At 48.7% G+C, this 15,928-nt stretch overlaps 1 protein-coding gene across 1 annotated transcript in view; it reads right to left on the bottom strand.

Moving 5' to 3' along the window:
* Positions 1-13,802, bottom strand: part of CYTH1 (cytohesin 1) — a 106,444-nt gene extending 92,642 nt beyond the window's left edge. The window contains exon 1 of the mRNA XM_025361560.1: positions 13,729-13,802. Within this exon, the coding sequence (XP_025217345.1) occupies positions 13,729-13,750 (22 nt within the window). The 5' untranslated portion in view covers positions 13,751-13,802. The remainder of the gene's footprint in view (positions 1-13,728) is intronic.
* Between the last annotated feature and the right edge of the window lie 2,126 nt (positions 13,803-15,928).

Genomic DNA, 15,928 nt, shown 5'->3' on the forward strand with positions numbered 1-15,928 from the left:
TCAGAAGAATCTTTCTAAAATGCAATATAATACTCTGCTTTTCCCTCTCCTTTCCTCCACCTGCTTTCTTTCTCCCTCCCTTCCCCTCTTGGCAAAAATAGAAAATAAAAATAAAAAAAAGAGCAGGCACAGTGGCTCACACCAGCACCTTGGGAGATGGAGGTTGGCAAATTACTTGAGGCCAGGAAATCAAGACCAGCCTGGCCAACATGGCAAAACCCCGTTTCTACTAAAAATACAAAAATCAGCCGGGTGTGGTGGCATGTGCCTGTAATCCCAGCTACTCAGGAGGTTGAGGCATGAAAATCACTTGAACCCAGGAGGCGGAAGTTGCAGTGAGCTGAGATCACGCCAGTGAACTCCAGCCTGGGCAACACAGCAAGACTATGTCTCAAAACAAAAAGCAAAATAATCATCATAAAATACTCCTGGTTTAAACCCTATCATAGCTCCATGTCCCAGGGAATAAGTCCTGGGTAACAACACATACTGAAGCCCCCCATAACTATCCCCCATTTCTTCGAACCCTGCCTCTGGCCTCCTCCCTCTGCTCAGAGCCTGCTCTCCAGGCACAAAGAACCACTTGTAGCTCCCCAAGTGGCCAAACTGCTTCACACCTCCTATCCTCTCATTCTCTTTGCTTGATACATATTTCTCTGCAATGTTTCCCTACTTGGCACTAACTCATCTTTCACAATCCAGCCCAAGGGCCAGCTCCTCTACAAACTCCCCTGGCCAATCCAGTGCCATCCCAACGCCAGTGGAACTGGCACTGTTCTCCTTGGTTTACCTACGTTTTTCATGCACACACCTGCCACATCTACTGTAACGTGCTCCTTCACAGCTTGCTGCCATGTTTGTCTCCTCCTTCTAGACTCAAAGCATCGGTCACAACAGGGACTACATAGTATGAAATGATCACTCATGCTTGTTGATTGAATAAACAATTACAAACTGCTCATAGAAACAAACCTGTGAGCCGGATGTGGTGGCTCACACCTGTAATTCCGACACTTTGGGAGGCCGAGGCAGGTGGATCCCCTGAGGTCAGGAGTTCGAAACCAGCGTGGCCAACATGGTGAAACCCCGTCTCTACTAAAAACACAAAAATTGGCCAGGCGCGGTGGCTCATGCCTGTAATCCCAGCACTTTGGGGGGCCGAGGTGGGCGGATTACAAGGTCAGGAGATAGATACCATCCTGGCCAACATGGTGAAACCCCATCTGTACTAAACATACAAAACTTAGCCGGGCGTGGTGGCACATACCTGTAATCCCAGTTATTCGGGAGGCTGAGGCAGGAGAATCGTTTGAGCCAGGGAGTCAGAGGTTGCAGTGAGCTGAGATCCCACCACTGCACTCCAACCTGGCGACAGAGCAAGACTTTGTCTCAAAAAAAAAAGAAAAAAAAGAAAAATACAAAAATTAGCCAAGCATGGTGGTGGGTTTCTATAGTTCCAACTGCTTGGGAGGCTGAGGCAGGAGAATTGCTTAAACCCAGGATGTGGAGGATGCAGCGAGCTGAAATCGTGCCACTGCACTCCAGCCTGGGCAACAAGAGCGAAACTCCATCTCAAAAAAAAAAAAAAAAAAAAAAAAGGAAAAAAAAACAAATCTGTGACATTACTAGACAATAGGTGTTGTTTTTGTTTTGTTTTTATTTTTTTGAGACAGAGTCTCACTGTTGCCCAGGCTGGAGTGCAGTGGTGCGACCTCGGCTCACTGCAATCTCCACTTCCCGGGCTCAAGCGATTCTCCTGGCTCAGCCTCCCAAGTAGCTGGGACTGGGACTACAGACGTGCACTACCACGCCTGGCTAGTTTTTATATTTTTAGTAGAGACGGGGTTTCACCATGTTGGCTGGATGGTCTCGATCTCTTGACTTCATGATCCTCCTGCCTTGGCCTGGGATTACAGGCATGAGCCACAGCGCCCGACCGAAAATAGGCTTTTTTAATAGCCTTATGCCAATTCCATCATTCATACCTAACACTACTAATTACAACATAGATTTAACAATGCCAGGTAAGGGCATGCTTCTGAAACAGAAGCCTTGAAGACTCAAGAAAAGGTAGAAAATGGCCAAGAGCAGGAGCTCACACCTGTAATCCCAGCACTTTGGGAGGCCAAGGCAGGCAGATTGTTTGAGTTCAGAGGTTCAAGACCAGCATGGCCAACATGGTGAAACACTGACTCTCCTAAAAATACAAAAACTGGCCAGGTGCAGTAGCTCACATCAGTAATCCCAGCACTTTGGGAGGCCAAGGTGGGCAGATCACATGAGGCCAGGAGTTTGAGACCAGCCTGCCCAACATGGCAAAATCCCATCTCTACTAAAAATTAATAAATTAGCCAGGCGTGGTGGTGTCCACCTATAATCCCAGTTACTCAGGAGGCTGAGGCAGGTGAACTGCCTGAACCTGGGAGGCAGAGGTTACAGTTAGCGAAGATCACGCCACTGCACTCCAGCCTGGGCAACAGAGCAAGGCCCCGTCTGAAAAATAAAATAAAATAAAAATACAAAAATTAGCCAGGTGCAGTGGCGCATGCCTGTAATCCCAGCTACTCAGGTGGATGAAGCATGAGAAATGCCTGAACCCAGGAGGCAGAGGCTGCAGTGAGCCGAGATCACACCACTGCCCTCCAACCGGGATGACAGAGCAAGACCGTCTCAAAGAAAAAAAATGGCTGGGTACAGTGGCTCACACCTGTAATCCTAGCACTTTGGGAGGCCGAGGCGGGCAGATCATGAGGTCAGGAGATAAGACACCATCCTGGCCAACATGGTGAAACCCTGTCCCTACTAATACAAAAATTAGCTGGGCGTGGTGGCATGCGCCTGTAGTCCCAGCTACTCGGGAGACTGAGGCAGGAGAATGGCTTGAACCAGGGAGTTGGAGGTTGCAGTAAGCCGAGATTGCGCCACTGCACTCCAGCCTGGCGACAGAACAAGACTCCATCTCAAAAAAAAAAAAAAAAAAAAAGAAAAGGTGGAAAATATAAAAAGACTTGGATAAGGAAGGTATTATCCTGGCCCTTGTTATAAAATTCAGTCACTAAAGAAAGCAGCTAATAACCATCTCATTACCATAAAAGCAGAAATATACAATGTCACGCTATCCTGGATAATGACCAGTCATAGAAATCCCCTACATACCCTTCACTGCTTTTGTGTTTTTCTGAAGTTAATGCAAACAGAGAAGCAAAACAACATTAGCAGCAGTTTCAGAGGATGTGGGATTCACTTCTTGATCATTTCTAAATAATTTTCCACCTCCTCCATGCCTCTATTATTGCAACTGAAACTAAATTGTAACAATACTTAGAGACAATCAAGAAGCAGTGTGGCAATGGAGCAAATGAACAGGTTCAGGCAAAGTACTTTTCTTTAGAAGCCCACTCTGAAGACTTTCATCTTGGAGAAGAGAGCAGGAAAGGGGTGGAACAATAACAGGAAAGCAGACTCAACCGGCTACATGGCTCTCAAGCTGAAGCCTCCCAACGGTCCAGCACAAAACACAGAGAGATGTTTCATCCCTCCTGCTCCAAATGACCTACGATGTGCGCCCCCATACTTGAAATAAGAAGGCAATCTCCTAATTCTTACTATAGAGTAAGTGTCCTGATTGCCAATGCAAGAAATATAGAAGAAAAAATCTGTTCGACAAAATCTCTTTTGATTAACCCACGGAATATTTAGAAAGGAGCAGGTATGATCCATAAGATTCCAGAAACTGAACTGTTTTGTTTTGTTTCATTTTTGTTTTTTGAGATGGAGTCTCACTGTCACCAGGCTGGAGTGCAGTGGCGTGATCTCGGCTCACTACGACCTCCGCCTCCCAGGTTCAAGCGATTCTCCTGCCTCAGCCTCCCGAGTAGCTGCGACTACAGGCACGTACCACCACGCCCAGCTGATTTTTGTATTTTTATTAGAGACAGGGTTTCACCATGTTGGCCAGGATGGTCTTGATCTCTTGACCTCGTGATCCGCCCGCCTCGGCCTCCCAAAGTGCTGGGATTACAGGTGTGAGCCACTGCATCTGGCCTGTTTTGTTTTTGAGACATAGTCTCACTCTGTTGCCCAGGCAGGAGTGCAGTGGCATGATCTCAGCTCACTGCAACCTCTGCCTCCCAGGTTCAAGTGATTCTAGTGACTCAGCCTCCTGAGTAGCTGGGATTACAGGCGAGCACCACCATGCCCGGCTAATTTTTTGTTTTGTTTTGTATTTTAGTAGAGATGGGGTTTCACCATGTTGCCCAAGCTGCTCTTGAACTCCTGAGCTTAAGCGATCTGCCCACCTCGACCTCCCAAAGTGCTGGGATTACAAGCATGAGCCACCATGCCCAGCCCGAAACTGAATGGTTTATCATTAAAACCCAGACCAATAACATCTATTTAATTCACAGCAAGGTATGGTGGCTCATGCCTGTAATCCTAGCACTTTAGGAAACCAAGGCAGGAGAATCACTTGAGGCCAGGAGTTCAAGACCAGCCTGGAACATAGTGAGACCGTGCTCTATTTAATTAAAAGAAAAATTATAGTTTTGAAAAAAAAAAAAATCTATTGGCCAGGAGCAGTGGCTCACACCTGTAATCCCAGCACTTTGGGAGGCGGAGGCAGGCAGATCACCTGAGGTTAGGAGTTCGAGGCCAGCCTTACCAACATGGTGAAACCACATCTCTACTAAAAATAAAAAAATCAGCAGGGCACGGGTAATTCCAGCTACTCAAGAGGCTGAAGCACAAGAATTGCTTGAACCCAGGAGGCGGAGCTTGCAGTGAGCCCAGATTGTGCCACTGCACTCCAGCCTGGGCAACAGAGCAAGACTCCATCTCAAAAAAAGAAAAAAAAAGAAAATTAAATTTTAAAAATATCTATTTAATTCACAATTTCTCCTCGTAAGGAAACATTTTGTAGTTGGCCAGAAGACAATATATGGGTTGAGAGATCGTCCATCTTTAAAAGAAAAATTAAAAGAAAGGTAAACGACTGTTGGAGTTAGCCAAAATCTAAACTAGACCCCAGTCAAAACTGATATACATTTTCCCCATGCTTAAAACATCAGAATGACAAAAACCTGTAAATCACCTTATCTGATAGAAAAGAGTTAACCTCAGTTAAGTAAATAAATCATCATTCCTTATGACATAGCCAGTTCATAATACACAAATATGTAAAAAAAAAAAAAAAAAATTCAATCTAGCTAGTAATCAGTAGATTTAATGAGTCACCATTTATAACTACCAAATTCAGTTTGTTTGTTTTTAAAAAAAAAAACCCTTGAAACCTGTTGATCCTCACTGGGGGCACATTTGCACTGTTCCAAGTGCGTGTACTGATACATTGCTAAGAACAGAGTAAACTGGTACAGCCCTTTTGGAAAAAGTTGGTACCAGACATCAAGAATTCCAAAAATGTTTATACTCTCTGACATGTTCATGTCACCCTGAGAATATATCTTAAAGACCACAAAGTGTGTATAATTATGGCAACCTTATGTTCCAGATTTTCTAAGAAAGTGTTCACTGCAAATAATTGTGTTCTTTTCAATAAAGGCAAATCAGTAAGTTAGTAACTAAGTTTGAGAACAACGGAAGTCATCCATATCACAGAAAAACAAAGAAAATGGGTTCTGCATGGGGTCAAACATGTATAGAAGTGTTCTGGTTTCTGTTTGAAATGGAGAGTTGAGGAAAAAACTCGAACTCACCATATATTAACTTTTTACGAGATGGAACTTGGTTCAATCCATTATTCCCTCCACAGTTGCTGAGCTGCCTCTGTAGCATCCCAGGCACCATGCCTATTCTGGAGACATGGTGATGAAAAGGCAAATCTTTCTTTCTTTTTTTTTTTTTTTTTTGAGACTGAGTCTGGCTCTGTCGCCCAGGCTGGAGTGCAGTGGCCGGATCTCAGCTCACTGCAAGCTCCGCCTCCCGGGTTTACGCCATTCTCCTGCCTCAGCCTCCCGAGTAGCTGGGACTACAGGCGCTCGCCACCTCGCCCGGCTAGTTTTTTGTATTTTTTAGTAGAGACGGGGTTTCACCGTGTTAGCCAGGATGGTCTCGATCTCCTGACCTTGTGATCCGCCCGTCTCCGCCTCCCAAAGTGCTGGGTTTACAGGCTTGAGCCACCGCGCCCGGCAAGGCAAATCTTTCTTAAATGCAACAGGCTCCTCTCCCCAGCCCACAGCAGCACCCAGACATGCCACTGCCCAGACTTTATTTTTCTTGTTGAATCTTTTCACCACCCACACACAGGTCTCCATGGTACAGTATGATAGCTCTTCCTATAATTCCAACATAAATCCTCCTTTTATCCAGTCTTTGGTCACAAACTGTAATACATACAGGTGAAATGTTCCCAAATTTCCCATGGTACACACTCAAGATTACGCCTGTGATAAAACTCCTTTCCATTAAAACACAGAAGAAACTACTCTCTTTTCTTATCAAACCCCCGAAGTACCTACCAGAGCATTCGGTATGGGAAATCGGGTTACAACTGCCACGAGGCACTGCTCCCTCAGACAGCTCGCCATCTGTGGCTGGCATAACGGCCCTCGACTTGCTCCTGCTTTCCCTCTGTGCCACTAGGCACCCACCCCTGCAGTGACCCCAGCTCCCGAGGCATCACACCATCCACAGACCACAGGGTTAGTCCTCCTGAGGTCCCCCTGTGCGTTATGACACCACACCTACCACACCTAACCAGGCACAGAAACCAGGCTGAACACCCTGACAGCCTCCAGTGGCCCATGAGGCTTGAGGGGAACGATGGGGGTAGGGGAAGGGGAGAGATGGACAGAAGTTACTGATTAAAAGTGATCTCGAAAGCCTCGGGTGCTAGGGGTCTTTTTTCTTTTTACCCCTGCCCTGAGTATTCCCTCATATCCTTCCCTCAAAGGCCAAAGCCAGAGACAGTAGATACGTTTTTATGCAATTCCACCTCAGTGCTTCCTGAAATATGCGAATGAACAATTTTCTTTCTTTTTTTTTTTTTTTTTTTGAGACGGAGTCTGGCTCTGTCGCCCGGGCTGGAGTACAGTGGCCGGATCTCAGCTCACTGCAAGCTCCGCCTCCCGGGTTTACGTCATTCTCCTGCCTCAGCCTCCCGAGTAGCTGGGACTACAGGCGCCCGCCACCTCGCCCGGCTAGTTTTTTGTACTTTTTTAGTAGAGACGGGGTTTCACTGTGTTAGCCAGGATGGTCTCGATCTCCTGGCCTCGTGATCCGCCCGTCTCGGCCTCCCAAAGTGCTGGGATTACAGGCTTGAGCCACCGCGCCCGGCCTGAACAATTTTCTTGAATGTCTTACCCCACCACTCTTCCTCTACACAGAAAGTGAAACCTACTGTTTTTAACTCTTGCTGAAAACACTGATATTTTAACTTAAAATTAGTTCTATCTTTCTTGCTTTAGATAATGAATTAGTTTATCAATCTGGGAACTCAATATAAAAATTACATCAAAGGCAAATAAAAAGTAAGGTATTTCAGAAGCTGAATAAGTAAAGGACATTTGCAGACCTCTCTTCCTTTTCATTTGAAAACTCACCTAAAAATTATTTTTAAATTCTTTGTTGACAACTTCCCTAATTGAAGCTAACTTCTTGAAAGGAACAAAAGTAAGACATGCATTTGCTATAATGAACATGCTAGACTCCGGCAACTTTCATTTTAAATGTTTATATAGAAATTATGCTTAAAGGCTGGGCGCAGTGGCTCACGCCTGTAATCCCAGCACTTTGGGAGGCTGAGGTGGGCAGATCACCTGAGGTCAGCAGTTTCAGACCAGCCTGGCCAACATGTAGGCCCTGTCTCTACTAAAAATACAAAAATTAGCCGGGTGTGGTGGCACGCGCCTGTAATCCCAGCCACTTGGGAAGCTGAGACAGGAGAATCACATGAACCCAGGAGGCAGAAGTTGCAGTGAGCTGAGATCACGCCACTGCACTCCAGCCTGGGCAACAGAGTAAGACTCTGTCTCAACAGCAACAAAAAAAGAAATTATGCTTAAAAAGGAAGTTCATAAATGAATCACGGCAACTGCAGTCATTAGCCCCAAAATGATGACCATTACAGAGCAGCAGGATGAACATACTCTCTGGAAAATCCCTCAAATACCCCCTTAAAGTGCATTATATGTGGCTTTCTGTTTACAACCCTGAACATTATTACACAGAAATATATACCGGCAACAGCACATACAAGCCAGGTACAGTGGCTCACACCTGTAATCCTGGCACTTTGGGAGGCTGAGGTGGGCAGATCACTTGAGGCCAGGAGTTCGAGAACAGCCTGGCCAACACGGTGAAACCCCACCTCTACTAAAAATACAAAAAAATTAGCCAAGCATGGTGGCACACGCCTGTAGTCCCAGCTATTCAGGAAGCTAAGGCACGAGAATCGTTTGAACCCAGGAGGCAGAGGTTGCAGTGAGTCAAGATCGTGCCACTGGACTCCAGCCTGGACAACAGAGCGAGACTCTCCCTTAAAAAAAAAAAAAAAAAAGTACACACAGTATGCATGTTATAAAGAGAATGTATGCAAAATTTAATTTTTACAATTTTTTTTCTTTTTCCTGAGCACAACAGTATTTCCTGTAAGTTAATGGTTTGTCTGGTGGGACTCCACAGGGCCATAAACATTTTTTTTTTTTTTAAAAGAAACCAGTAGGCCGGGTGCGGTGGCTCTTGCCTGTAATCCCAGCACTTTGGGAGGCCTAGGCAGGCGAATCACCTGAGGTCAGGAGTTCAAGACCAGCCTGACCAACATGGAGAAACCCTGTCTCTACTAAAAACACACAATTAGCCGGGTGTGGTGGCACATGCCTGTAATCCCAGCTACTTGAGAGGCTGAAGCAGGAGAACTGCTTGAACCTGGGAGGCAGAGGTTGCGGTGAGCCAAGATCGCACCATTGCACTCTAGCCTGGGCAACAAGAGTGAAACTCTGTCTCAAAAATAAATAAATGAACCAGTAAAAACATATCCCACATAGGTGTAGTCTGAACCAAACTGTCCCTATCTAGTGAATACAAAAGAGTACTGGAGTTGAGAAAGCCTTTTTGTTGGTTTTTGAAATTGTCTTTAATTGAACAGAGAAACTCTAAGACTCTCTGTCTACAGCATATCATCAATGAGCTGTGTTCCAAAAGTTCTTTAATACTAAAAGGTAGCTAGGAAATTACAATGCATTTCCCTCAAGAAAGAATTCTAAGGCCGGGTGCAGTGACTCACACCTGTAATCCCAGCACTTTGGAAGGCTGAGGCAGGCAGATCTCCAGGTCAGGAGATCGAGACCATCGTGGCTAACACAGTGAAACCCCATCTCTACTAAAAATACAAAAAAAAAAAAAAAAAAAAAAAGAAAAAGATTTCTAAAAACAATGGTACCTATCCTAGGCTGATTCACAAAACATTACCAACTTACACGGCAGGGACAGGGGCAAAAGCAGAGGAAGCACTGTTGAAACAGCACACAAAGTTAACACTATAAGAAATGTTTCTCACTATTCTGAAAACCAAATATTAAGGTTTAGGCTGGGTGTGGTGGCTCACACCTGTAATCCCAGCACTTTGAGAGGTTGAAGCAGGCAGATCAATTGAGGTCAGGAGTTCAAGACCGGCCTGGCCAACATGGGGACACCCCATCTTTACTAAAAATACAAAAATTAGCCAGATGTGATAGCATGTGCCTGTAGTGCCCCCTACTCAGGAAGCTGAGGAAGGAGAATCACTTGAACCCAGGAGCTGGAAGCTGCAGTGAGCTGAGATTGTGCCACTGCACTCCAGCCTGGGTGACAGAGCAAGACTGTCTCAAAAAAAAAAAAAAAGAAAAGAAAAAAAAATTAAGGTTTAAAAAGTTTATTTAGGGCCGGGAGTGGTGGCTCACGCCTATAATCCCAGCACTTTGGGAGGCCAAGGCAGTCGGATCACTTGAGGTCAGGAGTTTAAGACCAACCTGGCCAACATGGTGAAACCCCGTTTCTACTAAAAACACAAAAATCAGCCAGGTGTGGTGGCAGGTGCCTGTAATCCCAGCTACTTGGGAGGCTGAGGAGGAGAATCACTTGAACCCAGGAGGCAGAGGTTGCAGTGAACCAAGATTGCGTCACTGCACTCCAGCCTGGGCAACAGGGTGAGACTCCATCTCAAAAAAAAAAAAAAGAAAGAAAGAAAGAAAAAGAGAAATAAATTTAATTAGGCCTGGCACAGTGGTTCATCATGCCTATAATCCCAACACTTTCAGAGGCCCAGGCGGGAGGATGGTTTTAGAACAGCCTGCGCAACATAGTGAGACTCTGCATCTATTTTAAAAAATAAAAATAAAAAGTTTGTTTAGAAGAAAACAATGGAAGTTCTGAGGTGACGTCTGAACACGTCAGGCTATATGCTTTATAAATCCATCACACACATTTCCTTTTACAATGTGGGATTTGGTCAAGGTAAATTCTTTGTGAAACCTATGAGGGAAATGGATGGTTCTGGAGACTAACACAAACCTTAAAGAACTCGGGAGTCTTACTCTTCATATGATCATCTTACACCATCAGGTACTTTTTGTGTGGTGACCCTATGGATGGGGAATCTCCTTTAATTCAATCTTTTTAGTTCCTCCAAAATAAAAGGATGATATTTAAAACTAGAAAGGGGAATAGGCCGGGCGTGGTGGCTCATGCCTATCATCTCAGCACTTTGGGAGGCCTAGGCAGGGGGATCACCTGAGATCAGGAGTTTGCGACCAGCCTGACCAACATGGAGAAACCTTGTCTCTACTAAAAATACAACATTAGCCGAGCGTAGTGGCACATGCCTGTAATCCCAGGTACTCAGGAGGCTGAGGCAGGAGAATCGCTTGAACCTGGGAGGCAGAAGCTGCAGTGAGCCGAGACTGCGCCATTGCACTCCAGCCTGGGCAACAAGAATGAAACTCTGTCTCAAAAAAAAAAAAAAAAAAGAAAGGGGAAGAATAAACTTACAAACTTTCTCATCTTGGTGTGTGGCACGCAGAATAATAGCCCCTAAAGATGTCCAGGTCCTAATCCCCAGAACTTGTGAATAGGTTACCTCACTTGGCAGAAGGGGAATTAAGGTAACAGATGGAATTAAGGTTGCTAATCCTTAGCCTTGATTATCCAGGTGGGTCCACTGCAATCACAAGGATCTTAATAAGAGGGAGGTAGGAGGTCGAGAGAAATGAGAAGATGCTACCTGCTGGCTTTGAAGATGGAAAGGGGTACTATGAACCATGGAACACAGGTGGCCTCTAGAAGCTGGAAAAGGTAAGGAAATGGGTTCTCCCCTGAGCCTCCAGAAAGAACCAGCCTGGTCGACACCTTGGTTTTAGCACAGTGAGACCTATTTTGGACTTCTGACCTGCAGAACCCTGAAACAAATGTATGTTGTTTTGGGCCACCAGGCTTGTGGTAATATAACAGGTATAGGAAACTAACACACCCTACACCCTGCTTCCATTCACCTCTTTCAAGTACAAGTGCAAAATGTCATGCCTGGTGGCAAAGCGCTCACTGTATGAAAAGCAACCAGACCAAGAGCTTCCTGCCCACTGCAGCAGGCAAGAACACAAGAGAGGCCACGAAAGCCTGGTAGGCAGGACACTGGGATCTGAGGGAAATTAAATGGCAAGAGGAGGCAGAGAAAAGAGCAGCAGGCAAAACTGCTGCCGGCTTCTCAGCAGTGGGCAGGAGTGAAATCTGGAGGGGCTGAACAATCTTTTAGGGCCAGCCAGTGGGTGATTTTTCTTTTAATCACAAAAGGAGGCTGGGAGCAGTGGCTCATGCCTGTAATCCTAACACTTTGGGAGGCCAAGATAGGAACTGGAGTTCACACCAGCCTAGGCAACATAGGGAGACCTCCCTCTCTACAAAAAAAACAAAAATAATTAGCAGGGCGTGGTAGCCCGGGCCTGTAGTCCAGGTTGCTGGAGGGGCTGAGAAGGGAAGTGAGAGGATTGCTTGAGGCCAGGAAGCAGAGTGTGCAGTGAGCTATGATAGCGCCCATGCACTCCAGCCTGCGCACGAGAGCTAGACCCTGTCTCAAAAACAGAACAAAACAAACAACAACAAAAAAGCCGCACACGCTGCTTTTACTTGTTTACTTAGAAGGTAACAAGTGGGCCGGGTATAGTGGCTCACGCCTGTAATCCCAGCACTGTGGCAGGCAGAGCTGGGAGGATTGCTTGGGCCTAGGAGCTCAAGACCAGCTTGGGTAACATGGCAAGACCCCATCTTTTAAAAAAATAGAAAATTAGGGCTGGGCGCGGTGGCTCACGCCTGTAATCCCAGCACTTTGGGAGGCCGAGGCGGGTGGATCACCTGAGGTCAGAAGTTCAAGACCAGTCTGGCCAACATGGCGAAACCCAGTCTCTACTAAAAACACAACAATTAGCTAGGCTTGGTGCTTGTAGTCCCAGCTACTCAGGAGCCTGAAGCAGGAGAGTAGCTCAGCTTGCCTGGGAGGCAGAGGTTGCAGTGAGCCGAGATGGCGCCACTGCACTCCAGCCTGGGCGACAGAGTAAGACTCTGTCTCAAAAATTAAAATAAAATAAAAATAAAATAAAATAAAATATTAGCCGGGCATGGAGGCGTGCGTGTGGTTCCAGCCACTCAGGAGGCTGACTTGAGCTACGATCACGCTACTATGCTCCAGCCTGGGTGACAGAGCGAGATCCTGTCTCTTAAAAAAAAGAAAGAAAAATGTTCCATTAGTTATTAAACTAGAATTGGGTTCCATTTGGCCACACAGTTCTGCTGTATTTGTACTTTGCTAGCAAACCACAAAAGTTCACCACTTGTTCTATTTCCCATTCTTTCTTTTAATTCCTTATGAACAAACTTAACATTAATTAACTACAGCATGTCAAACAACCTTTTGCAACCCCTACAATTTCAAACTCTTGGAGGGAGGCACCCCTGGCTGGGGCCAGCAGCCTCAGTGCGCGGGAGCGAGGGGAGCGGGACAGCGGCTCCGCTTGTCAAGTCTCCAGTCGGCGGCGGAGCGGCGTCCCCACCGCGGGCCCCCTCGGGCTCCACACCCGCGTCCCGGCAGGCGGCGACGCACGGGACCGGCGGCGGCCGGGCCCAGACACCCGCGAGCAGGGCCGTCCCGGAGCCCGCGCCTCGCCGGCGGCGCCGCTCCCCGTTCTCATTTCTGAACAAAGACATGGACCGGGCACAACTCGCTGACGCCGGGAGCGGCCGGAAACTGCGGGGAACCGGGCCCGGCCATCCGCGCGTCCGCTCCGAGCCCCGCAGAGGGGCGGCAGGGTCAGCGACCCCCACCCCTCGGCGCCCCTGGACCCAGACTGCGACCCCTGCCCCGGGGACCCCAGTGACCCCAACGACTCTCATCCCTCAGAGCCCCCGCGATCCTGCCCAGAGACCCCAACGACTCTCATTCCTCAGAGCTCGCGGCGACCCCCGGCCCCGCGAGACCGCGAGCCCGGCCTGTGACCCCCGCCCCGGCCACCCACATCCCTCAGCGCCGCCGGCGACCCCGGCCCCGGCGACCCTCATCCCTCAAAACCCCCCTGCGACCCCTGCCCCGTGGGGGCCCCGTGCACCGCTCGCCCGCCGGTCGCCCCGGGCTCCGCGTCCCGCACCAGTGTCCCCGGGAAACGCCAGCCGCTGCAGGCGCTGCCGGACGGCCGGGCCCGGAGGAGACTAGGGGCAGCGAGGGCGACGCGTCCGCCGCCGGGGCGCACTGACCGTAGCTGTCGTCCTCCTCCATGGTGCGGGCGCCGGGCTCCGAGCCCCGGCTCTCCGCTCGTGTCCCGCCGCGCCACCCGCGCCCCCGCTCGCCTCAGCCCGGCTCAAAGCCCCGCCCGCCTCAGCCCGGCTCGGAGCCCCGCCCCCTGCGCCGCGCGCCCCGCGCCCCGCCCGCCCTCGCCTGCGCCTGCGCCTGCGCCCGCCCCCTGCCCCCGGCCTGAGGCCCCGCCCCTCGCCCGAGGCCCCGCCTCCCTCCCGCGCGCGCCGCACCCCGGGTACCCGGCCGCCTCCCGAGGCTCCAGTCTGCGCACGCGCGCCCACCCGAGGCTCCTCCCCTGCCCGGCCGCTGGCCCCGCCTCTAGACCACGCCCCCATCCCGAGGACCCTCCCCGTCCGCCTCCGCGGGGCGGCGAGCAGGTTTCGGTTTCGCAAGGGCGGTGCAGGTAGCCGGGGTGGCGGAGTTGGCCTGGCCGCACGAAAGCCCAAGGTCGTGTCCGGCCACTGAAGGGCAGGGTGGTCCTTGCTGACGCCAACCTCGAAGGTCAGACCCGGCCCCAGCTTGCCTGGGAGGGCCCGGTCCTTGGCGAAAGGCCACAAAAGCTATTTGAATTCATTTACTCTTGTGTTCAGAACCTTTACATATTAAATGTCGTAAGTTTACTGCTTCTACTTCCTTTTATTTGTCCTGAAGTTACCTGGGTCAAGATTGAAAGGAGGGCACTTCAAGTGCCAGCGTTTTGGATTTTATTCATTTATTTATTTACTTTTTGGAGACGAGTTTTGCTCTTGTTGCCCAGGCTGGAGTGCAGTGGTGCGATCTCGGCTCACTGCAGCCTCCGCCTCCCGGGTTCAAGAGATTCTCCTGCCCCAGACTCCTGAGTAGCTGTGATTACAGGCATGTACCACCACGCCCGACTAATTTTTGTATTTTTAGTAGAGACGGGGTTTCGCTTTGTTGGCCAGGCTGGTCTCGAACTCCTGACCTCAAATGATCGGCCCGCCACGGCCTGCCAAAGTGCTGGGATTACAGGCATGAGCCACCACGCTTGGCCTTCTGTTTCTTTATGACAGAGTAGAAATCCACTGCTGCAGAATGCCAGCCCCAGAACCTGCCTTTCCCCCTGCAGTCACTTGTGGCTCCTGCACCCTACACAGAACACTCACTGAGAACTCCACAGAGATCCCTGGACTGCTGAGAAATTTCGGATCAACCAAAGAACGGGAGTAAAAGCCACAGAACACTTTCCTTGTGGGCCCTCCTGTCCTGAGTTTTACTATTTTTCTTTTTTCTTTTTCTTTTTTTTTGAGACAGGGTCTCACTCGTGTTGCTCAGGCTAGAGTACAGTTGGCACCATGACGACTCCCTGCACCCTCTGCTTCCCGGGCTCAAGCAGTTCTCCCACCTCAGCCTCCTGAGTAGCTGGGACTACAGTCACAGGCCACCACACCTAAGGTTAATTTTGGTGTTTTTTGTAGAGATGGAGGTTGCTAGGTTTCCCAGGCTGGTCTCAAACTCCTGGGCTCAAGCGATCCTTTCTCCTTGGCCTCCCAAAGTACTGGGATTACAGGTGTGAGCCACCATGCCTGGCTGGATTCATGATCTTAACCTTCATTGATTTTACCAGATTGTCCAGTTTTACTGGTGACCTTAGAGTAGGGAGTCACATTTTGACCCTAATGTGCCCTTGGGCTTAGGCGTGTTAGGTCAGAGACCCAGCTGCATTTTGTTCCTCTTGGCCTAGACTTAGGACACTTTTAGAATTGACCCCACATTGACCTGGCAAATCTTCTCAAACCGTCCATCACATGGGGTAATGGAGCACTGAGCCTCTTCCCCCAGCGTGTGCCATCCTCTCCGTTTCACTCCCTACTTCACTTCTAACCCCAGACTCACCAGAAGGTTCAAGGTATATTCGAGCTGGGTTTCTTCCGTTAACAGTATGCAAGTCCCAGACCACCTCAGCTCTTGCTCAATGACCAGAACTCCAGAAGAAAAGCGATTCAGATGGCATGTTAATTCTTACTCTCAGCACTCTAGACCTCTTAGCTGAATTCACCAACTGAATAGATTTGGAGAGGGAGGGATACTGGTATCACTGCTAGTCACAGATTAGCAGAGAACATAACTGTTTACAAATTCTGTTCCCTTACATTGTTCCATTAGATTGGTTTTTTCAGCTGGGTGAAGTGGTTCATGCCT

This window comes from Theropithecus gelada, chromosome 16 (genome assembly GCF_003255815.1).
Source record: "Theropithecus gelada isolate Dixy chromosome 16, Tgel_1.0, whole genome shotgun sequence".
NCBI lineage: Eukaryota > Metazoa > Chordata > Mammalia > Primates > Cercopithecidae > Theropithecus > Theropithecus gelada.